Raw genomic sequence first — 25,856 nt, forward strand, 5'->3', positions numbered from 1 at the left:
CAAATTGACTTAATCTAATTCCATAAATCCTTTAAATCACAAAATATTAAATATTTGATTAAAAATTAAATAACTAATAACCCTTTAAATACTAAAAGGTAGCTCTAAAGAGTCTCCCTGGTCCCTCCCTTTTATCTAAGTTGGAATTTTCCCACTTCTTTTTTGTATTCCATTTGAGAGGGGAAAGCTCTGTAGTTAGTATGGGTTGGGGGTGGGGCCTGGATGAGAGTGTTGCTAAATTGATGAATAGAAAAGGGTTTTTTCCTGAAGTTTTTCACATTTGATACTTGTACCTTAAGATCAGTTGGGGAGGGGACAAGGTTTTGGAGAGACCCTCGGATATCACCAGGCCATTCCTAAGTAGACAAAAAAAGAGGGCAGGGTTGAAATGGGGAGTACCATCCTTGAGGTGTGCCATGCACACCCAGAGAATAAATGGCCATGGGGTAGGTAGCTTCTTTTTATTATTATTGCTGACTTGGTGCACCACTTAGTTGTTTCTAAGCAACTAAAGAACTAAAAGTGTGATTAGGGCCTTTCTAATTTCTGACTCTGGGTCTTTGCTGCACTTGTCCACCTTCATTATCTTTTACAAAATGTTAAATGGTTCTTTGACATAGCTAAAGGTCTTCTACAGGTCTTCTGGTTTTGTTTGCTTTTTACAGTATCTGGTGTGCAAAAGGAAGCTAGAAAGTAAAAAGGAGGCTTTACTGATCCTTTCCAAGGAATTGGATACATGTCAGCAGGAGAGAGACCAGTATAAACTCATGGCCAATCAGCTTCGAGAGCGGCACCAGTCCCTGAAAAAGAAATATCGAGAACTGATTGTACGTAGTTACTTTGCAAATTGCCTATTCACCTGGGTTGAGAAATCAAGCTAGAATGTGAAGTGAAGATGTGGCCTTTGGGAAAATGAGCTTGGCAGAGGAGTGTTAGCTGGGTTGCTTCTGTTTGTGAGTTGGTTGCAATTTTTTATTTTATTTTTCTTTTTTTAACATGGTGCTAACAGTACCAATATTAATTGTCCAGCTGTGCAGCAACCTTTGTTTGCAGTTTGTTGGCAAAGGTTTTCTTTGGAAAATGTGTCTTCCTGAAATTTGGACTTCAACACCTTTTAATGGTGGGACCCAGGTCAGGGGCCACAGGAGTCCTTTCTTTTAAAACAGTAATTTAGTTGGTATTGACTTCTCCATCCATTTTAGTTCTTAAAATAAACAAAAAATAACACTCCCGCCCCTTTCAATTTCTGTAAGCCTTCCTTTTGATTTTGTTCATTTAAAATCAGGGCTTAACCTGAATGAGACAGCATGTTGCAGAGTCAGAAGCACATCTGGAGTGAGCAGCCCTAGATTCAAATTCCATTTCTGCTCATTATCTAAATACATTCCCATTACTACACTCTCATTACCTCCTGGGACCTCAGTCACCTCATCTATAGTATGAAGAGGAGGTTAGTCTTTAAAATCATTTTAAATTCTAAATTCTTATGACCCTATGAATGGGACTTTCAGTTCAATTCAAAGAATATTTTGACTCTCTTGCTTAGTTCTTATTCATTAGTTTTTGAAGCTGTATAGGTTTTATCCCAATTGGAACCAATTCCCTGGAGTTCTGGGTTTTTTAAGGGCACCTCTATTTCAATTCACATAGTTCAGTTGGGGGAGGGAGGAAGAACAGTTGGATTGGTTTGAAATTCATCAAATGAAAGCTTTGTTCTGTTTTTTTGTTCCCAGCTTGGCTGACATATATGTGAGTTTTTAAATGCATTTTAAAAAGTGAAATGTACTTTTTTCTTTGTAGGATGGAGATCCATCAATTCCACCTGAAAGGAGGAAGCAGGTAGGATTTCTTTCTGTTTCTCTGACTAGTCTCATTTCAGTGTAATCAGTTCCTAAGAACACTAATTCTTCATTTCAAATTAAGTTTTGCAACTCTTTTGTTTTTATATTACAATCATTTCCAGTTATACCACACTTTTCCACCTCCTCTGAAATCTCTCCAACAATTGAATCTTTCCTATCAAGGGAAAGTAGTAAAGAAAGTTGTTGAGTATAAATAACTGGCACAGTGATCCAATAGTGTATGCAGTATCCTCCTGCCAGGATACCTATGAAGACATGTGACTGTGGTTGTATGATAAGGGCTGTCCCCAGGATGCTGAAGTTAGAAGGAGGTACTCCTATAATGTAGAGGCTCCAGAGCTTTATACAGGACAAGTTAACAAAGATGATTAGGTAAAATCCAGAGCTAGCAGGTATTTCACTGGGCTGAGATCTTCCCTCAGCTTGACCTCCCCAGCAATTTTTCATACTTGGGTTCTAGGGTCGCTATCTCTCTCTATTTCCCTCTCACAATGAAAGGTATGCTTCAAGTCCCTGGCTCCATGTATGGTCTATGCTATTTGCTGAAGGTGCAGTAATTCCTGCTTTTATCTGAAGGTTTGACCTGATCTCCAAGACCAAAGTTGGTTGTTATTGGTTTTTCTTTTAATAGAACAATAAGTCTTGAGACTAGAGAATTATTTTTTTTTGGTAGAGAGGAAGTCAGTTTTCATTTTCCCAAAGCTTTGGTGGGCAGTGGGATAAGGTGGGGAAGGCTGACAGGTATGGGAGAATTGAGATGGGAAGTCTTTGAGGTGGGAAAGCTGCTGACATTGGAGTCACTGTGCAGGTATGTGCATGAGGAGAACATTGCTGAAGAGATACTAAAGGTGGCTACTGCTCCTGCTACCTCTCTGTAGGTTGTTCTCCATGAAATGATAACAAGCTTCCTAGAAGTGATCATAGCCACTGAGTTGAAGATCTGGCAGGGTGAGTTGTTCAAGGCTACAGGTAAAAAAAGAAAGGGCTATTTAGAGACCACTCTTGTAGAGTCCTTTTACTGGCTCTGCAAATGAGGAGACTGGAAAACAGACTCAGGTTTATGAAAGATCTTGTCTTGGAGGCTCATTCAGGCTCCTTATTTTACAGATGAGGAAGCAGGTCCAAATTGGTTAAAAGACTTATAGGTAGTAAATGGGGCAGTGAGATTTCCAGTCCATTCCTCTTACTCCAAATTCAGTATTCTACCCTCCACTGAAGTTGGTTATAAAGCAATATATGTTTCTAATGGCATATTTCTTGGGATTTCTTTAAACTGCTTATTTGAAGTAGACTTAAATGTATGTGAATTTTCAGTTTCTCATTTTTTTTCCATGTCTGTTAAGCTAAATGATGCTGCATCATAATCCAGTATTTCAGTGTAGAGAGAAAATGGGGGTTGAGGGTGGGAGCTGGGTGAGGGTATTGCTAAATAAATGAATAGAAATGAGGGTTTTTTATGTTTTAGTGACTAGATTAGTCATGATGTAATTCTAAATTTTTTCCCATCTGATCCAGAATTATAAAAATTATTTGTTTATATATTAATTAGAGCACTCAGGTGGCTCAGTGGGTGGGGTATACCAGGTCTAGACTCAGGAAGATTCAACTTCTTGAGTTCAAATCTTACCTCAACACTTATGAGCCATGTGATCCTGGGCAAGTCATTTAGCCCTGCTTGCCTCAGTTTCCTCATCTGTAAAGTGAGTTGAAGAAGAAAATGGCAAACACCTACCCTGTCTCTGCAAAGAAAAACTCCACATGTGATCACAAAGATATGACTTAAAGATGAACTAACAAAAAAAAAACCACATTAATTTTTTTTATTAAGTACTACCTCAGCACTTTGTGCAAACTAAAAGATGTGAATTACCCTCTAGAGGCTTACAATCTTAGGCAGAACAGACATAATAGACAGGATGGCCAAATAAAAAGATATTTCTATTCCCCTGAATTACAGATCAGGTCCCATGGTTTCTTCTTCTACATCCTATCTGCACCCCTCTCCAAAGCATTTTTCTTTTGTGATCATTTTATGTCATTCATAATTTGGTCTGAGGTGCAAGAGGATTTACCATGGCATTAACTAGAACTTTCCTGCAAAATTATCTGGGTGGATAGGAATGAATTGTTTAACATTAGAATCCTTAATCTGGAATTGCTAGGGTTGTTTTCTGTGACTCTCAGTAGTAGTCTTTCCTCTGATTTAGTATATTTACAATTCGTTAGTATTCATGAAGCAGTTTACAGTTTTTGGTGGGTTTTGCATTCCATGACTTTATAATAAAAAATTTGCATTAACCGAAGAAAATCTGGTGAATTTCATTCAGATTTTTCTGATGCATCTTTATGGACCTAGAAACTACCTATATGGCCGTGAAGTTGGAGTTGAATTCCCCTCCTTGTAAGTTTTTTTAATCACAATTGTAACTAATTGTCCCTAATGCTCCACAAATAATTAATTATCCAGTCACTGTGCTGGATTAAACATGGTTCCTAGAAGACCTCTATTTGACAAGTAGTTGGAAAAGTGACCACAGTGTTTGGGAAAGAGGAGAATAAGAGAGAAAACTTTCATTCCCACTCCTTTTCAGAAAGTTAGGTGATTTTTTTTCTATTGTTATAACAAAGATCTTTTGCCTGAGCTATTATATGAAACAGTATGGGAAAAGATACTAATGCAGAACTAAATTTCTTTCTTGGTTTTTTTTTCCCAAAGCAGTGGGGTAAAGTGACTTGCCCAAGGTCACACAGTTAAGTAATTAAGTATCTGAAACCAAATTTGAACTCAAGTCCTTCTGACTCCAGGGCCAGTGTTCTATCCACTATACCACTTAGCTGCCCCAGAACTAAATTTCTCATTACTGTTATAATGAAACTCTTCATTTTGCCCAAAGCAGGCAAATTTTATCTATTTGTTTGTTTGTTTGTAGTTTTTATTTATATTTTGAATGAAAGGTACAGCAAGAGATCTGAAGGTGAAAAGTGAAAAGAAAAAATTTTTTAAGGTTTTTTTTTTTTTGGTAAGGCAATGGGGTTAGGTGGCATGCACAAGGCTACACAGCTAGGTAATTATTAAGTGTCTGAGGCCACATTTGAACTCAGGGATTCCTGACTCCAGGGCCAGTGCTCTATCCACTGTGTCACCTAGCTGCCCCAAGAGACAAAATTATTCACTAATTTTTTTCATCAACCAGACAGGGTAGAAACATGTCCCTTAATCTCAAGTCTTATAGATTATGTTACATGTTTATCCTAAAGGCAAAACACCAAATGGATCACATATGTACACATTTTACAAATGAAAAGCAGAATAGGAGTTTTAGCTAGGCAACTTGAGCCATTCACCTACATGTACATGTAGAATTTCAAGATGTCAAATGAAATACCACTTGTATTTGTCTTCAAATTAGCCTCCTCTGCATGTTTCAGAATAAGAGATAATATATGATCCTGTGTGTAATTCATGTCACAGGATAAGTCCTTCCTGGCTCCTGCATATTATTTCAAATTTTATATTACAAGGGGATCTTCTTAAGCATAGCAATAAAATCCCCCCCTTATACTTGAGCTTCATACTTCTAAAAAACCTCCATATATACTTTATTTCATTGGAGTATAAAACAACTTTGTAAGAAATCAAGAAAAATATTATTATCACTCCCATTTTATAAGTTCTACTTTTTCAGACTATAGAAGTTGAGGGACTTATCCATGATCACTTAGGAAGTTAATGGTAGAGCTTATACAAGAACCTCTATTTTCTTGATTCCTAGTTTGTTAGTCTTCCTGTTACCGTATACAGCATTGCATGTAATTCAATTCCAATCAACACCTCTGGCAGGCATTGTTCTTATGAAGTGGAAATATAATGATCTAAGAAGAAAATAGCCCCCCTGGGGGGGGGGTATGCTTACACTGTACTGTGAGAAAAATAACACATACCCAAGTGAATAACTACAATACACATATTCATGCATTTTCATACACACATACACAAACTCAAAGTATCAAATGCTTACGTGTTATTTTCCCCACTCTCCTCTGAGAACCAAACACCAAGGTTCCCACCCCCCTTTGTAGTTCCAGTCTTAATGTTGTCCAGGTTTTGGGGAACAGGGTAAGTTAGGATGCTTTTAAAGCTGTTCACTTTTTAGTGGTTAATCATTCATTACAGAAGAAATCATGACAATAGTAATTTGTGTAATAGCTTCTCAAGGGATAGTGACACAAAAATTTCCCCTTGATATATACTCCTCTGGAACTCTTTGCAGAGATTAGATATGGAAATCTTTTGTACCTGTAGTGAGATGCCACTAGATGATCTCTAAAAGATCCTTAGAAGGAACAAAGTTATTTCTTCTAAAGAAGCAGTTTCCCCAAAAGAGACAAAAGGGAATTTAAATCATCTTCCATTAATGTTCTCATGAGTTCAGAATGAGGCCCTTTGGCATGAAGAAACTATACAATCCTTTCAGATCTCTCACAGACTGCATTTTTTAGATTACAGCAGCCAAGTCATGGAAGAGTATTCTTTTTTTGTTTTTTAGCTAAACTACTATTCTACTCAGGTCTGGGATTTCAAGGAACAGATATAACACCTTACTCTGAGTTAATGTAACTATAAGGATTAATGGTATGCAAACCAATTGGACATGTAGTCAGAACAAAGGAAAGCTAACCAATGACTATTCCACTGGTACTCTTCCAATTTCAGGAGAAAATAAAGAAGACCCTTGGCATATTGATTGGATTGTTTGTAGCAAATTGATGGACAAGTGTTGCAATAGATGAGCTTTCATTGATGGATTATTACATATGAAATCTATGATCAACACAATGACCAACAATGATTCTGGAGGACTAGTAAATGACAGAGAGGCAATAGACTGCAGGTGCATTTTTGGACATTGTCAATGCTAGAATTTTCTTTGTTTTATTATTAATATTTGGCACAATGATTTTGTTGTTGTTTGTTTATGGGCAGGAATAGAGTAGAAAGGAGAGAAGATACATTTTTATTAATGTAAAAAAACAATCTGACATCAGTTTGAGTGCTTATTCATACACAAAGAACATAAGATGTGTGCCCCATCACATTATTCTCCTGGGTCCCTACCTTAGTATGCTTTGAGAAAATTCACCACAAGTATTTGGTACTCTTCAGATCATAGACTAGTTCTGATTGGCCCACATGTATTAGGGATTATATGGTTTATACCAAATTGAGACATAAAGGGAGGTGGAGCCTCTTGCAATTGAATCAGTCTAGGGTAATTCTCAAGTTTTATTAAGTACCATGAAACTTTGAATTTGCCAATTATGAGTAGGTCAGGGACTACATTCAAAGATATTCTTTATTTGCTCTAATTCTGAATATGTTCTTTCCTTTTCTAGATGAAAGGACCAAGTCTAATCAGTCTACTTAAGATGCTTCAAACATAGCAGCAATTATTGTGTTATATATATATATATATGTGTGTGTGTGTGTGTGTGTGTATACATATATATATATATATATATATATATATATATATATATATATATATGTAAAGTATTATACCAAGTTAGGACTAGGGAAAATACAAAGTTTAGATTAAACATGATCCTTGCCTCCAAGGAATTTATATTCTATTATAAAAATAAGATCCCAGAAGTAATAATCATGGACTACATAAAAAAATGCATTCAAGAGTTTTAGAACAAATTTCTATTCAAGGTTTGAAGGGAAAATTCATTACCAGACTTTCTGAAGGAGGTAATATGAGCTGAGCTTTAAAGGATAAGTCTCTAAAATGTGCCTCCACTTTGGTTCCATGATCATTTGCTTAGACTAATACTTTAAAGAATTTTTTTTAACAAGAAAAGACTAGTAGGTCCTTATGTACAAAAATATTTATAGAAGCTCTTTTTGGTGACACAGAACTGGAAACTGGGGAGGAGTGTTCATGAATTAGGAAATGACTGAGCAAAACTATGGAATATGAATGCAATAGAATATTATTGTGTCATAAGATGATACAAAATGATTTTAGTGAACCCTGGGGAAATTTGTATGAACTGATGCAGAGAAAAGTAAGTAGAACCAAGAGAACATTTTTTACAATAATGACCCTTTTATTTGTACAACTTTGAAAGTCTTAAGATCTATGATCAGCACAATGACCAACAATGATTCTTGTGGACTAGTAATGACAGAGAGGCAATAGACCGCAGGTGCATTTTTGGACATTACTAATGCTAGAATTTGCTTTGTTTTATTATCAATATTTGCTACAATGATTTTGTTGTTGTTTGTCCAGTGAGTGGGAGTAGAGTTAAAAAGGAGAGAAGTTACATTTTTATTAATGTAAGAAACAAAATTGGATTTCAAAAATAAAGGGTCAATAGATAGGTGAGATAATTTACATTCAAGGCAGGTTGGTACAAAAATGAGACTTTCTTAGAACATTCAACAGTTGATAAAAGGAGATCTACTTAGCTATAATAGGGAAAAGATATTTACAACAAGAAAAGGATATTCATCCTTAAGCTATGTTTAAAAAGATCCCCTGTAATATAAGGATACAGTATTAGGTTACTTGAGTGCAGCCCTCCTGATTGTGCTGCTTAATGATCAGGTGGCCAGAAACCTGAGAGAAGAAATGGCCTCTCATACTTTGGGCTTGTGTGTGTGTGTATGTGTCTATGTGTGTGAGTATGTATACATAGGATGACAGGAAACTCTATTAAGAGTTCAAACCTTTGGATCTTGAGTCAATTAAGTCTCAAATACTGTTTTAATACCTTTTAAGGGAAAAAAACTATCTTAGCTTTTTGGAAGGTGAGGACTTTAGGATTTTGCTCCTCCCAAGTAGGAGTTCAACCGATAATCATAGGAAGGAAGGTCGTTTTGGGACTGGGGAACAACCTGAAAAAAAAAAGAGTCAGAAGAAGGGGAAATACAAGGCATGTTTCCAATTCCATATGTTGCCATGCAACTTGAAACTAGATCTTAAAAAAAAAAAAACAAGAAAAGATGGAAGGGGAGACCTTTTCTCTCAGGAATAATGCCAACCCACTTTTCAATGATAATGATGATTTCTCCTTTGTTTTTGAAGAAGGCCACAACATGAGGGAGGTGATGACAAACACATGAATTAGATTTGAGTGAGGGGATACTGTGTTAAGTCCCCAGCCTCATTTATTCCTCTGGAGCCATCCAGGTCCACTGGCTAGATATGAATCAGAGCAACTGGAGATGGCCCTGGATGCAAGGCAATCGGGGTTAAGGACTTGCCCAAGGTCATACAGTTAGGAAGTGTCTTGAGGCTGTATTTAATCTCCTGTCCTCCTCACTCCAAGGCCAGTGCTCTATCCTCTGTGCCACCCAATTGCCTGCTCTATCCACTGTGCCACCTAGGTGCCCTCTTAAATTCTATAGCTCTTTTTTTGCAAGGCAAATGGGGTTAAGTGGCTTGCCCAAGGCCACACAGCTAGGTAATTATTAAGTGTCTGAGACCAGATTTGAACCCAGGTACTCCTGACTCCAAGGCCAGTGCTTTATCCACTGTGCTACGTAGCCACCCCTATAGATCTTTGATATGTATAGTTTTCCTGAAAAAACAATTCTGTGAGGCAAGTAGCATGATAATTTTATTTCTCCTTTACACATGTGGAAACTCATTTTTCAGGGAAGTTAAGGGGCTTGCCCATGATCACACAGTTAGCAAGTATCAAAATTAAGACTTGATTTCAAGTCTAGTGATTTTCTCCTACACCATGAAAAGACTTCATTTTTGATTTCATTTCTGTGTCTGGTTCAGAATAATAGTGGCTTTGTTTATGAGTACTAATTTGATGCTAAAAACCAAAAATAACTCTGCAGCAACTAATTGCTTTAAGATGTTCCTTTTTCTGGTACCTTGAATCAATATCACATCTGAGCATTTTGTCCTGAAGAGACCCCAGGAACAGGGGCATCTGAAAATGTAAATAATTTGAATCACACCAGAGTTTAACTTAACCTTGAGGAAATGTGGGGCAGACATCTCAGGGTCCTGCTATCTGGAGCAGTTAAGAATAGTTTGGTCAAATACTAGATGATTTCTTCTTGCCCTTCTTTGGGATATTCCTTTTGTTACTTCTTCCCTCACCTTCCCTTTTCCTTCCCTTCTCTTTTTCTTCCCTTCTATTTTCATTCCCTTCCCTTTTCTTTTCCTTTCTTTTTTCTTTCCTTTTCTTTTCCATCCCTTCATTTTTTCTTCCCCTCGGTTCTTTCTCTTTTCCTTTCTTCCCTCATCTTCCCTCCCCTTCCTTCCTTTTCTTTCCTTTCATTTCTTTTGTATTTCCCGAGGAAGTGGTGAGTTACCTATTTCTTGCAGTCTCCAAGTAGGGGCTGGATGACTGGTTATCTTGGATGTTACAGAGAAAATTTCTTGTTTAGTTTTAGACTGGACAAGATAGTTAAATATCCCTATAAACAAAAGACACTGTTTCTGCCCTTATATAATTTGTAGTTTATTGCAAGGGAGATAATGAATTAATGTATGTAGTACAAGACAACAGTAAAGGACAGACATTTATATCAAGTGCAAAGCAGAATACTCAGGGTCAAAATAAAAAAAAACAAAAGATGTGATTTTAACATAACTTCTTTAATGGAATAGATAGTAGTCTAGGGTTAAGAGAACTGGTCAAGAGTTGTGATCCTGATCTGGTCACTTTATCTGACTGAACCTCAGTTTACTCATCTGTAAAATGGGGGTAATCATACTTATATTACCTTCTTCACAAGAATGTCATAAGGAGAAATATTTTACAAGCCATGAAATACTATATAAATGATGTTAATGATATTGGCTGTCTTTTCATCGTTTTGATTCTAGAAGTATTTGGCTTCTTGGTTCCACATCAAGCATAACTACCCCTGAGAGGAGTAACACTTTATTTAGCCTTATCAGGGGATAAGTTCCCTGCATTCAGGGAACTATCCTATTTCTTTGGAATTGAGTGCAGGATATGAAATTTTGAAGGGGAATGGGAGGGGAGTTGGTAAACTTGAGGAAATAAGCTTCAGTCCTATGTCACAGGTTTGCTCTTGACTGGCCTTGAAGGAATTGTCCAGTTCCAAGGCCAAGAATAGGTACAATTTCTGTGCCCAACATAGATTTAGAACTGAAAAGGTCCTCAGAGTGATGACAGTAATGTTATTAATAACAATAGCCACAAAAGCCTTGGTATGCCTTTTTAAAATTCAAAAGATGCTTCATATGTGATGACTTCTTTGATGGTCACAAGTGCATTATAAAGCAGGTCCTGCAAGTATTCTTAAACCCATTTACAAATAAGGAAACTGAGTCTTAGAGAAGGGGAAAAACAACTCATCCAGCCACTTAGCTGGTAAGTGTCAGTGACAGGGTTTAGAACTAAATTTTCCCAACTCCAATTCCTGCATTCTTTCCACTACTATACCACCTTGGTATTAATGAATTATGTAGTCTATTTCCTTCATTTTATAGATGAAGGAACTGAGTCCTAAGGAAATGAAGTGATTTGCTCACGGTCATACAAGTTGTGTTTAGACTCAGGATCTGAATCAGGTCTTTGGGCTCCAAATCCATTTTTCCCACTCCATTATAATTTGTCTTTCCTTATATAAAAATAAAAGTCACTATGTGGCAAAGCAGTTACCTTTGCAAAAAGATTCCTCAGTTATCATCTTGTAAAGCCACCATTTAAATGGAGCAAATCCCCCCACCCATTAATTTGCATTCCTACATCTATATGATGGTAGGGTAGGCTTCTGTTACACATGCAACAATAAATAAGTTTCAATGTTAAAAATAAAGGAATGAGCCTGCTCCAGTAGCAGAGGTCATCTGTTGGCAGTTACTGTGAATAGGGGGTCTTTGCTAAGCAAAGCAAGTTTTTCTAGATTGCTATTAGCACAGGCACTGCTACTTCCATACACAAAAGCAGTGGAGGAGAAATTGCAATTAAATCTGCTATCAATCACACCTCTCCATCAAGTGAACTTGATATTTCATCAAACATCCCCTCTCCCCAACCATTCTAACTTAATCTAGCTCTTTTCTTGATTAAAGATGTGGATTTAAAGAGCTGAGAACAAAAATTTTTTATAAACATGCAGTTTAGTACTGTTTTCCACATTTGACTTTTATAATTGTTAATGGGTTTTCTACCTTGATTACCTCTTCTTCAGGAGTGAGATAGCTTGGTTGAGTTTGTCTTTCTTTCCCCTATGAGTCCTGACCTTATTTACCTTCCCTCAAATTGAGGAGTTGGCTACGTGGGCTATGTTGGGAGACATCATTTTCTTTTACAACTATGAGAAGCAAGATCACTTTTTCCCATGGCTAGATTTCTGAAATAATGTAAAAATGTAATAATGTGTAAGGATTCTAGAAGGCTTGAGGGATTGTTCCTGAAATGCTGAGCCTTTCACTTCCTGATCATTGCTTTGAATTCTGCTCAGGTCAATGGAGACTGGAAATCATTATCAACTGACAGTTGTTTAATGACTTAGTTGCCCACATAAGTTTCACTAAACTTGTAAGATTTCCTTTTATCGTTCTTACTTCTAGATCAGAACAGGAGCATAGAAGAGAAATAACTTATTTTAATTTATTATGCATGCCAACTAGCTACTAAGATACCTGCTGAAGTAGTTTGGGTTGCTGCCAGCCCCCTCTAAATTTCAGCACCTAGGACAAAACTCTGAACACCTTACCCTAGTTCTGGCTCTTTTCAGCTTTACATGCTCCTTCTCACCAATCTCTCCTTCCCTACTTTCATATAAATATACACAAAATGTATTTTCATTTTTTATATCAGGGAGAAAAAAAACATTATTTTGTAATATATTTTTTCCAAATTGAAATTTGAGGAGGAAGGCTGGTTCTCATGATGGGTATCCAGAAACCTACCTATAATGAAGAGATATTGATATCTGGATAGCTTAAAAACAGAACGATGATTGTTATCATTCTGCATAGTGTATCATTTGTAAAACTCCTACTAAAGTGTTTAGAAAGTGTTCAGTGAGGAAAGTTTAATTTGATTGAGGGTTTTTGCTTTTTGATTGTTGTTTCATGAAAATTGTTTTAAAATTAATTTCACAGAGTCTGTAACAGGATGTTAAGAAACAGCATAGATCTGAAGCATAGATCCAGTGAAACTTTCCAAGATGTTAACTCAGAGGTAGGAGGACATCTACCACCCAATGTGACTGACACTCATTAGCCTTCTTATTGACAGCTTCTGGGAGAACTTGGCCATGATCAGAATTGCTCTTTCTGTGCCTCCATTATACCTGCACAACCACTGCCAGCACTCCCAGATCTGGTCCTTGGATAGAGAAAATTCCCATAAGCAAAACAGTTTACACTCTGGTGGACTGGTTTGGGAGAGGGAGATCTTGCAATGTTTGTAGGGTCTAATCAGACCTTCCTTGTGGGGGAAGATCATAATAATAGATGGTATTTATGTAGTATTTTAAGATTTCATAGATATTTATATGTATGTATATATATAATACAGATTTAAAGATTTTTACAGATATATATTATATAGATTTTAAGATATACATAATTTTACAGATAAACATAGATTTTAAGATATATTATACAGAATTTTATAGATACACATTCAGATTTTAAGTTTTTAATATATATTACACAGATTTAAGATTTTTATAGATATATATTATATCTGTGAATATATGTAAAGTCTCATTTGATCTTTATCAATAACCCTAAGAAGCAAGGACTACAAAATTATTTTGCCCATTTCACTGATAAGGAAACTGAGGTTAAGAGAGGTTGTGTGATTTATCGGTGATCTTATAACTAGTAGTGTTAGAATCTAAACTCTTTTTCTGGCTGCAGTTCCAGTGCTCTTTTTAACATATCATAAGATTCTTTCACACACACACACATACACACACACACACACACACACACACACAGTGAGGGTTCCCATGCCATGTTTTTATCAAGACTTTTTTCATGGCACAGCTACAGGCTCAGAGTTAGGAAGAACAGAGTTCAAATTTGGCCTCAGATACATCCTAGCTATGTGACCCTAGGCAAGTCACTTAACCTTGTTTTACTCAGTTTCCTCATCTATAAAATTCAGATAATTATAGCACCTATCTCCCAGGGTTGTTGGGAAAATCAAAAGAAATGATAGTTGTAAAGCACTTAAATAAGTGTTAATTATGATTATTATCATTATTATTTTCCCCCGTCTGACTCTAGTTATAAATAAAAAAACCCTCTTATTATGAATGTTTACTTTTTTCTTTTCGTCTGTCAATATTCCACTTCTATCAGGGCTAAAATGTCAAATCTTAATGTCGACCTTGGATCTGAATATTTTAGATAGGCTTAAAAAAATCTTTTCTTGATATGATGTTTATGCTACCCACTCCCCCCAGAGATTTGGAGGAATTAATCTTTTGGTTTTGTCTCCTTTCCCCATGAAATCCTTCCCAGCGGTAGCCAGTCTGCCCGTTATTTCCTGACATTTCTTTTACAGAACGCTGCTATTTTGGACTGATGGTCACAGAGACCTTCTCAATAACACGGAGACAAAGTGCTCTGCATAGCTGATAAATTATAAGCAGGCCCTGCGTGTGAGCGTGATAGATTATTATAGTGGATGTGTGTGAGTCATGGTTGTTATTTTTGGTCAAAAGAATTGTGTGAACTTTTCTCCTCTATTTTGAGCACTTTGAAGTGTGCTACTTTTTTTCCCCCTGAGGTGTATGTCAAGGAATTAAACACCACATCAGAATACTTATTTTCCAGTTTCTAGTTGTTGCTTTAGAGTCAAGGAGGCAGAAGGAGTGGAAAGGAGCGGACTTTACTTTGACAGACAACCGACCTTGTCCATTGTTAGTAGACTCACAGGATGTTACTTAGATCTGAAAGGGACCTTAAAGGTCACCTCAGACAATCACTTCGGCTTCTGGATGAGAATACTGAGGCTCAGAGAGAGACTTGCCCAGGAAGGAAGGAAGAAGTGGCAGAGCAGAAATTTAAACCCAGATTCTCCATCTCTAAATCTTGTGCTTCTTCCAGTTACTGCTTCACCCTTCTAGAAAATCATAAATTTATCTGCTTGAAAATTCTTCCTCCCATTCCCACTCACTCTTTGGAGTCCTTTTTTAGAACTGAGATAGATGTAATAGTGAACTTTTTGAACAGATTGCTGTGTGATTTTAATTGACCATTGTTTTTGTAGTTTATGTGAAGTCCTCTGACTTTATTTTAATGGATTTCTTTTCAACAGGCAGAGCAGGACAACAGTCCACAATTACATTACTGGGTCTCTACCTCTCTATGAATTTTGACTTGTGTTTCCTATATCACTGAAGTCATCTCCTGATGCATTTATATATGGTGTCTCTCTATCACAGTTGCATCTAAATACCCAGACAATCTAATTAAGTTATTTGCAATTACCTTGGAAGGGGAAAATGATAGATTCTTCTCTGTCTCCTCAATGCTCTGGCCACCCCAGATGAGAAGGGAAAAGGCTGGGAAGATCTAACATGAAAGTGTCGAGAGGCATGGAAACATGCCTTTCGTTCTAGGATTTAGGGGAAGACTCTGGCAAAGAAGGTGAATTTTGCAGCATCTCCTCAAGATGGTGATGATGAGATTCTCTAGGCTTTGTTGCAGGTGGCAAATCCCTTTCGCTCAGGGGCTGCTGCAGCATATTCCTAGCCCAGGCGTGAGCCCAGGCATGAGCCCAGCCGTCACAGATTGTGCCTCTGTTCCCAGTCTCACCTCTGGGTAAATCACTTCATCTCTTTGCCTGTTTCTCCATCTGTTAAGTAGGGATTATACTTGCTGCTTCTTTGCCTCACAGGAATAGTATGAGGATCAGTGAGATAATGTCAAGAAAATGTTTGGGAGTTCTTTGGGGGAAAAGGCATATACACTGGACTCTTGATAATTGTGCTCAAGGGGGCTGAGGGCTGGGAGGGAGAGGAGGAATGAGGCTAAAATAAAACCCTAGATAAGTAATCCCTAACCTCATTTCAGATACCTTCTCTATTTTTTGATTCTTTTAAGAGCACTTCCATTGAGTTTTGGGTGAGCAGATTAGCAAAGGGGTGACAAGATGCTGCTAATGAGTAGTAGAATAGAACAAAGTGAAGGAATCTGAGTGATTCAAGCCTTTATTAATGAATGGTACATTGCATCATTAAATGTTTATTTTCCCCAGGTAGTCATACAAATGTCTAATCAGGGCATGGTCATCCACCATTTATTCTTCAACAGATATCACTTTCAACAAAATTTCTGTGTGCAAAACATAACTGGTGCTAAAGAAACATAACAATGACCTTGTCCTCAAGGAGCTTGCATTTTAATAGGGAGAGGGAGATTTCTACATGTAAATAAATCAGTAGAACACAAGATTGAGAATGGGGCAGTCAAAAAAGATAGAGTGCTCTAAGCAAATTTCATAAGGAAGAAATTACTTCTAAATTGAGGCGTGGAGGAAGTGATACCTAACTGGGCCTTTAAAAGAAGAGAAGATTGGCAACAGGTATAGATGAGGAAAAAGGCATACCAGACATAAGGGTAGCTTATGCAAATAAAGCAGGGAAAATGAGTAGACTAGATTAACCAGAGCATAAAGTCCAAAAATAGGGGAAGGATGAAATAAGGAAAGAGAAGTTAGAAACTTAATTGTCGAAGACTAAATTTTATCATTAAAAACAATGGTCAGCCATTGGAGATTTTTGAGTAGAGAGATATGTTCAAAACCACTTTAGAAAGATGATTTTGACAGCTTCATAAAGTATGGATTGAAAAAAAGGAGAAGTTAGAGACAGGAGCACCAACTAGAGACATTTGATGAGGAACCTGAATGCTGAGTCAAGGTCATTGGGAGTCCAGGTAAAGGGAAGAGGTATGTAAGATTAGAGGCTATTATTGTAGCTTTGTTTTTTTTTTTTCTCCTTTTAAGTTTGATCAACAAGAAAGAGAGAGAATCATGGAAAGAGATGATCAGGCCTCAAAGGCCTCATTAAGCCTTATTCTAAATGGATTGTAGAAGTCTTGAAAGTACCTAGTTTAATAGTCACTGTCAAATTTGGGTTCAGAATAATTAGCTCAATTGTCTTTCAGTCAAAGTGCATAGCATTTGAATCAACTTTTGAAGTAGTCGATTGGTCACCTTGTCTCTTTTATTCCTTATTTTTCCACCTGCAAAATGAGGGTTAATCCACCTCATGCCCCCACCATTTTTTTCTTTCCCTCATGAGACTCACCAAAATGATTTGAGTCTAGTTATTAGTATCATAACCCTCTGCTAAAATGGGACTGAAGAATGAGATCCTATTTAATAATAGTTAATTGAAAATATTATACATAAAAAGTGGATGGCAATTTCTGTCTGCCCTTTAAAAATACTTTGTATTCCAAAGAACTCAATAGTGCTCTGTTCATTGAGCAAGTAATCTTCACAAATAGGTAGGACACAGGCATTATTATCCCTCTGTATTCAGACTTTAAATGTCGGCACTTACTATTCCAGGTCCCTCCTGAGACCTGTGACCATTACTTTCAATCTTGGCCTCTTGCCTTTGTTCTCTCTTCAGAAGGGTGGTATTCTTAGTGTCTGGCATGAGTATTTGTCAGGTAAAAGCTTTTGAAATAGAGCTTAAGAGTGGAACCTGGGCTGACTGGTTCAGTTTTAGGTACTCTGGTCTACCTTCTCATCCCTTCATTCACTCAACTTTCACAGTGTACCCCAGCACAGGACTGGATATTGTAAAGGGTTGCTAAGGAAGGGTGCTTTGGTTTCTATTCTCAAGGAACTGAGAGTCTTCCCAGGGGGAGCTAAGAGACACAAGAAATGATTAAGGAACAGAGACAAGTTACAGTTACTAAAATGCAAAAATTACATAGTGAAGGGGGGGCTAGGTGGTGTAGTGGATAAAGCACCAGCCTTGGAGTCAGGAGTACCTGGGTTCAAATCCGGTCTCAGACACTTAATAATTACCTAGCTGCGTGGCCTTGGGCAAGCCACTTAACCCCATTTGCCTTGCAAAAAAAAAAAGGAAAAAAATTACATAGTGCATTCAGCAATAAGAGGTTTCTCAGAAGAGAACCTTGAGTTGAGTCTTGAAGTGAGTGAGTATCCAGTATTGGTTGGAGGAGAGGAGGCGGAAATTCTAATCAGGACTGGCAGAATGAGTAAATACAATAAAAGGAATATATCCTGGAAAGGGCCCTAGATTGAGATGGGAAAGCTTGGGTTTACTGCCAGGTTCCACCATTCACTAACATTGAGTCCATGGACAAGTCATTCTAACCTCTAGGTTTTTAAGTTTCTTATTTGTAAAATGAGGCAGTTAGATTAGATCAGAGATTTTTAACTGTGTTTGTATAGGGTGGGGTGAGGAATGGGTGTGTGTTTGTGTGTGTGTTGTGTGTGTGTGTATGTATGAGAGAGAGATTTCTGAATAATAGTTTTAAATAATTGAACAAAATGCTTAATTTCAGTTAGAGATTAGTGAAGATAAAGATGTATTTATTTCTCATCCAAGTTCATAGACTCCCTGAAATCTATTCATAGGTCTAGTCACATGGGTCTGTGGACCCCCAAATAAAGTACTCCTGGACCTATAAGGTCCCATTATCTAGTAATCCTAGGGGAACTATCAAACTATAAACATGTGGCAGTATTATGAAAAGAACATCTAGCCTTGAGAAAGAGTAGGAGTAATGATCCAGTTATTTTGGTAGAAATAGCCATTATCCAAATCAGTGCTAAAAGCATTCAACAACACAGGGACAAGTACAGATTCCTGGGGCCTTGAATGCTAGCCTGAACCATTTAGATCTGATCTGCTAACAATGGGGAGCCATTGTAGGATCTTGAGGCAGGAGTGGTATAATGAAGGCAGTATTTGAGAAAGATTATTCTAGCAACAGGGTAAAAAGGGAGTAAGAATGAAGAAAACAGGAGGCAAGGAGACCAACAACAGAATGAATGAGCTGATAACAGCCCTGGCAGGCATGGTAGCTTCTGGAAGGTCCATCGTTCTATTGTACTTGTAGTTCCAACCTTCATCACTGGAATTGTGCTAAAAATTTCATGCATGAGCTGCGGTAATGAAAAAAAATGCATCAAAATGCATGGAACTATCTATTATTTTCAATAATAATAAATAATATCTAAGGCAACATTAGATTGGAAGGGCTTCCAAACATGATGGTCCAAATATGGTTACTAAATTTACTCCCTCTCATTCAACTTTTAAGATCTTATAGCATTAGATTCTTTTATAAAATGAATATAATTTTCTCATTTATTTCATATTATTCATTGGTTAAAAAAAATCTCTGTAGCTCCACATTGCTTTTCTATCTGCAGCGTTGATGGCTTTTTTTTTAAATCTCAGGGTCCTACTGTGTGCATTTATTTTAGTGATGTTTGTATGGTTCTACTCTTTTTCAATGCCCACCTCCATAAAAATAATAAACCCTCAAGCTTATTCACTCCTTTATTTCCATTTGTGTTTCATAATGCCCTGATACTTCCAGGCTAATCTTGCACAACTATTGAGTGATTCTCGGGACCGAAATAAACATCTGGGAGAAGAAATTAAAGAACTTCAACAGAGACTTGGAGAAATACAGGGGGACAATAAGGTACTGTAAAAGCATCCTCATGTGATTGGGGGCTGGAGTTTTATGTTCAGCACATTCGAAAAATATAATGCTGTGTTTGTTGGAAATTTGTTTATGGATTTTACATTTGCAATGAAAATTCACAGTTTAGCATTTCTTATCTTTATTACATTCCCCTTTTTTCCCCCGAATGCCTTCTATGTTGCTTGAAAACATTGTCACAACCCAGTTCAGAAGTTTCATTATATTCAACTTGGTGGTAAAAGACCTGCATTGTAGTGGAGGGTGAAGTAAAATACAAATACCATACTTGGTCTCTCCCTCTCTGGCCCCCCTCCACCCCCCCCCCTTACGAATAATGGATTTGTGGCTCAGATGATTCGGAATTATTCACATTCAGCTTAGAATTTTAAGCAGTCATCCTACTAATTATGTTCACATAACCAATTTATTTTATTGCTAAATTTGGCAATTTGTATGGAGCGTTGCTCAAAATCCACTGCTCGGCATTAATCAAACTCCCCTGTTGGCAACGTTAATTATAAAATATGAACTCATAAACTCCCAACTAAATTGTGCACTCATAGTCCTAACTAAAACTGTGCACAAAAGTACAATTGAGAAAGGTTTTGTGTGTGTGTGTGTGTGTGTGTGTGTGTGTGTGTGTGTGCGCGCATTATTGAAGTCTGACTGTCCCCCCCCCCCCCAAACAATAGCCCTCTTTGCCAAGATAGCTTCAATTTCTAACCCAAACCATAGGCACCCTTTGTATCAGGGTAAAGTCTTGGTATTTGTGTTCATAAAATTTTCTTCAGATAGCTTTTAGGTGAGATCTCATCTATGCATATCAAATTCTTTACCAGATAATGCTTAGAGGCTTAATTTCAGGGAAATTGTATTCATATATGACCTGAGAAGAATGTGTCACAGGCTATAGATTGGCATTCTTAAAGATGTCAGGATACCTCCGTTAAGAGGCTAGATCTGGGAAAGGATATTCTGTTGGGAAATATTTTTTCATATTAACCCTTTCAGTTTTCTCTTACTATGTCTTTGCCCCAGCTCCACTATCAAAGATGACTGTGACTTAGTTATAAAATGAAAACCAAGACTATCCTATAACTCAGGGGAAAGAGAAGCAGAAAATCAACCCCCCCCCCCGGAAATATAGATATTCATATTTAAGCAAAATAAAATCAAAAACAAGCCTCTTTTGTAATTCACATATGTGCACATATAATAAGGGTTAAAAGCTGAACATAATGCTCTTGTAATGTTAGATGGTTGCATTTTTAAAAATCATTTATTTCTGTGATAATGCAGGTATTTGCTTAATAGTAAGAGCTAGTCATTCTTAATAACAAAGCAGAGCTTTCCAGAGATTTGAAAGCATGTAAAGGACGAAACAAAAATATTATCCAACAAAATAGAAATTGAAAATATTTTAATGTCATGAACTTTCTCCATTTGCCAGTATTCCTTTTATATTTTATTTCCTTTTTTAGTTTTCTTCTCAGTCAACATTTTATATGTATTATTTTCTGCCTCATCTTTCCCTTAATCCTTCCCCTTTCTGCCTCTCCCCTCTGCTTTTTTTTTATTCTTTCTTGGCTCTGGTCTGTATGGGTATGGGCTCATATACATGGCATACTTAAGGAATTTTAGGGTGATGTTAGATTTGTTTCCAGAGATAGGGGGAGGTATTTGTAATAAAAGGTAGGACCTTTTTTCACATTTACTTGCCCTTCAGATCTTCCTTTCACTAGCTGGCTACATTTATCAAATTTTTTACCTCAGGGTAGGAATTTCATGACTCATATTCATGGGTTGAGAAGCAATTAACCTGCCAAAAGGTACAGTGACAATGTTATAATCTTTAGCAGACCCCATGTCCCATTTGTGCCTGTTCTACCCCCAAACTAAATACAATTAGACCCCAGGATTCTTTGGATTCTCATTTGCATCTGAAATGATAGGTCTGGTTTTTATTTTAAGTTCCATGTAACGTGAGAGTCACAGACTCCTTATGACTCTTCAGTTTTATACCACATATAAGGTCAAATTCATCATTTGGTAATGGGAAGAACTCAGAAATCCAGGATTCATAGGTGTTCCAGCTACAGCAGCAATAGAGGACTGGATGACCCTTGAGGTTACAAACCAGTGTATCAGTCCCTAAGTGTTTAAACAGTTTAAACAGTGTTTGTTGGTTTCCTGTAATTTGCCTAATCTCCTTTATGGTAAATAACAATAGAAAAGTCTTTTTTTTTGGGGGGGGAGATGAAATCATTCAATTCTTTATAGTGCATGGACATGTAGATTTTCATGATTTCAAAGATCTGGTCATCCCAACTAGATGAAGAAATTAATCAGGGGACCTTGAGATGTTTCTTGGGACTGAACAGACTTGCTTATGATGAACCAGAGTGATCAAATGGTAAAAGAACCCACTCATGGAATGGTTTGAGCTAGTTAAACTCAAAGATACTAAAGTAAAGTGTTATTGGAAATAGTTCTCCATTCCGATTAGAACCCAAAGGACCTCATACATTATTTTATGAGTGATTGTTAAAACAGCAGATTTTTATCTCAGTATTGCCATTTTAACTGACGACCCTTATCTATATTTTGGGAAGCACAGATTCTAGATGTTAAGTACATTTAAAAAATAAGGTGATGGAAAATTACTTGCCTTGGATATTTTAGGGTAGACTAATTTTTCCATTTGTTCAGCTAGAGCCTTGTAACCCTATAAGTCATAAAACATCTCCAAACAGCCTTTTGAAAGATTTGTTGCCCACCTCACTTACTTACAAGCAGTTCTCATGAGAATAGGGGTTTGGAACTTAGGGGGTTGCCAATGACTGGATGTCATTTACCATCAGCTCAGAATAACTTCCAAGAAGAATTTGGGGGTTCAGCACTAGAGCAGGGGCCTCTTCTCATCCCGATTCCTTGTCATGAGGTATTTAAACAGAAACCTAGTTAGGTACGATCTCTTCCTTAGAAGTTCTGCTCTTCGAAGGTTAATGAGAAAACAAGAGTCTGACTCTTCAGCCAGATGTGGATTGTAACTTCCACAAATCACCATAGGGAAACCTGTCTGTGAATTGCCAAGGGCATTATTCAGAAAGAAAGAGCTATTATGTGAAAGGCCAAATGTCCCAGCTTTCAAAAGAAACCCCAGAGGAGCCCATGGGTATAGGTATATTAGAGTACTGTGTAGAGTGGTCCCCCTATCTAGTAACTTTTCTGGTACTTCATAATCCATCAGGTTTCATTGTGAATAACGGTATGGGGTATAGAAGGAGAAAAGATTTGGGAGAAAGCCCATATGCTGAGAAGGGCTAGTTTGGTTCTTCTATTTTCCTGGTTACTAGAATGAAAAATGGAATGGGAAATAGAAGGAAGCAGGACCTGGGAGAATAGAAGCAAAAGGGAAGTTATAGGTACAGAGAATCAGAGGTATTCATTTGAGAACCATTACATTTCTGGGCTTTTCTGACAAATAAGGTTACACAATTTTTTTCCTCTATAGTAGAACATCTTGGATTAGAAGTAAATCTACATAAGTTGTCCACTTAAGGATCTGAAAGGTTTTATTTTAATTTTATTGATTTAAATTTGTTACCCAAAGTATCAGTGAAATTAGAAGGCACAGTATTGTCCTTTTTAGTTTATTAGCATAAGGGAAGCAGTGAAATTAGGAAGGAACTGGGCACTGACAAGTATAGACCCACTTCTTCATCTCCCTTAACACAGTTGTCTTCACTGGTTTTTCCTCTGCCCGGCTGCTTTGGGTTTGGGGTCCTGAAATGGTGCATGCATTTAATCTGTCCCTTATAGAATATGTGCTTAATAAGCTACACCAGAAGAAGCAACTAATGTACTGATAGAGACAACTCATAGTTGTTTATCCTGTGTCTTTTCTTTCTTTTTTCCCCCCCTAAATTTAGTTTAAAGATTGTGGCATTTTGGTGCAGAATACCAATAATCTAATATTGAGTTTGCAAAAGCCAGAAAATGTAAGCATTAAGCCTCTGACAATGTCATACAAGATTTTCTTTGCCAGCTTTTGTGAATTTAAATTTAGCTGTTGTGATAACGCATAAACATGGTGTTTTGCATTTAATAATGAGTTTTATATTGCACCAGCTGACAGTGTTTAAGTGTCCCGATTTTATCAGATGTTGGCTCAGTAAAGTGATAGTAGAGTGGTACTTTATTGACGTGTGGCTCTCTGATTGGCTTAGAAAGTAAACCAATTAACTAAAAACCATGAACCAATAACAGGGATCCAATGGGAATACAAATGGCTAATTAAAATATAGTTTGTTAAAATAGAACTCAGCTGTAAATGTTTATAATGGCCCTGAGGTTATATTCAGAGAGTACCTTGTAAATAGTTTCACTATTAGTTGTAAAAGAAATTAAGCTTTTCTAGCCTCCATGAAGCCTGAAAGATACACTTTGATGAAAATAGAGGTCACTTTAGGGTATCATATAAATTAATTACAAAATGCCAAAATAGGCAATGAAAAGACTACTTTCCCTTTCCCTTCCTACATTATCTGGCTTGTTTTCCTCTAGGGACATGTGATTATGAACCACCAGCAATGCAGAATTAGTTGAGAAATATTTTACTATTCCAACAGCCTTGACTAGTTAAATCTCTTTGAGTCTTCTATAATATCATGACCAAGATGAATTCAGTCTAAGTAGATATATTTTAGGCATAAAATGCCCCCTCAATTTCAACATCACTTACCATATACTGTGATTCTTGAATATTTTATTATAGGACCATAGATTTAAGTTGGAAAGAACATCCAAAGTCTTTTAACCCAATTTTCTCATCTACTGCTGAAGAAAATGAGGCCCAAAAAGGTTGAGTGACTTGTTTAGGGTTGTTTAGATAATAGGCACTGCAGTTGGGATTCTCTGTTCTCCTTGTTCCATTGTCAGTATTCTTTCCAGTGAAGCATAGTGACAAAATTACCTGCTTTAAATAATGAATTTTGTTTCACCTTCTATTGACAAATGCACATGAATGAGAGTATAAGAAAAATTAGTGAACAAGATAAAAATTTTAGAAAAGAGAGATTATATGTTTGTTTAGCTCATCCTAAAAGAGGTGAATTGACTCTAATACTGTGGTACCACCCTCATCCTCCTTTCTGTATTCTTTGGTGATTCACTTTTAAAATTCCCATTTTGTGTTGAAAGATTGACTGAAATAAAGCTATGGTTTATTTTTTTTCCAGAACAAAACTGTCCACACTTTTAGTTTAAAAAATGAAAATACAGAATATGAAAATAATAAAGCAACCTTCAAATTGCCCACTTAAAAGTAAAGAAATAGAAAAATTAGAATTCTTATGGGATCCCATTTACTGTTTGAATGTAATTCAGTAAAACAAAATAGTACATTTGGTCGGAGCATGGGTGGGTAGAGAGGAGAAAAGGGGTCTTGGGGAAGAAGTTAAGGGATGCAAGGTGAAAGTGGCATTGATGTAAATCAAATCCTATTGATTTTAAGTAGACATTTCTTATGTTTATAATTCCAACAGGAAAATCATGAGTGTCTAGGAATTTAGATTTTCTTTTACCCAGGGATATTGGCTTTTGGCAATCTTCTTTAAATCAGTTGTCAGTATTCACATTTTTTAAAAAGTGGCAAGAATCCAGAGAATAACAAAGGAAAGTAGAGGAGTGGACATTAGGGCACTGTGAAACTTGCATAGCCCAGCAACCCACACAGATGGACATTTCATAAATGCTTTCCAAGACTCGACACACTTCAGGTGTAAAAGCTACAGACAGTTGCTGCAAGGAACAGGAGCATGAGGAGATCTGGTTATTTATAATACTTCCTCACATTTATATGGTGATTTCTCTTTTTCCAAGCACTTTCACATACATTATCTCATTAAATCCTCACAACTACCCTGGGAAATAAGTAAGGTAGGTCTAATAATAGTTGTGTTTAGTAGTAAGACCTCAATAAAAGACTTCAACTTTATCCAAAATATACTCCCATTTTTTATTTAATTCAATTGCCAAAATGGTTCTGTGGAGTCAATTGACAGATGTGTAAACTGAGGCCTCAAAGAAGTCATATGTCTTGCCCACTATGTCAGTGACAGAGGCAACACTAGAATTCAAGTATCCTCTTTCCTTAGGAGACTACACTTTGCCCTGTATTCAACAACTTACCAAAATACCCTATTATAGTATCGTGTCTCCAGATCATGTTATGTAATATCATAAGTGCCCCAAGCAGCTTAGAGACACTGATACTGGCATCCTTATAACCTGAATTCTAGTTTCACCTCAT

General features: G+C 36.9%; 1 protein-coding gene across 1 annotated transcript in view; it reads left to right on the forward strand.

Annotated features, from left to right (window-relative positions):
* The window catches only part of CCDC149 (coiled-coil domain containing 149), a 150,730-nt gene that overhangs the window by 56,723 nt on the left and 68,151 nt on the right, over window positions 1–25,856 (forward strand). The window contains exons 2-4 of the mRNA XM_074229693.1: window positions 666–827; window positions 1,801–1,839; window positions 19,433–19,540. Coding sequence (XP_074085794.1) covers window positions 666–827; window positions 1,801–1,839; window positions 19,433–19,540 — 309 coding nt within the window. The remainder of the gene's footprint in view (window positions 1–665; window positions 828–1,800; window positions 1,840–19,432; window positions 19,541–25,856) is intronic.

Source organism: Macrotis lagotis, chromosome 3 (genome assembly GCF_037893015.1).
Source record: "Macrotis lagotis isolate mMagLag1 chromosome 3, bilby.v1.9.chrom.fasta, whole genome shotgun sequence".
Classification (NCBI taxonomy): Eukaryota; Metazoa; Chordata; class Mammalia; order Peramelemorphia; family Peramelidae; genus Macrotis; species Macrotis lagotis.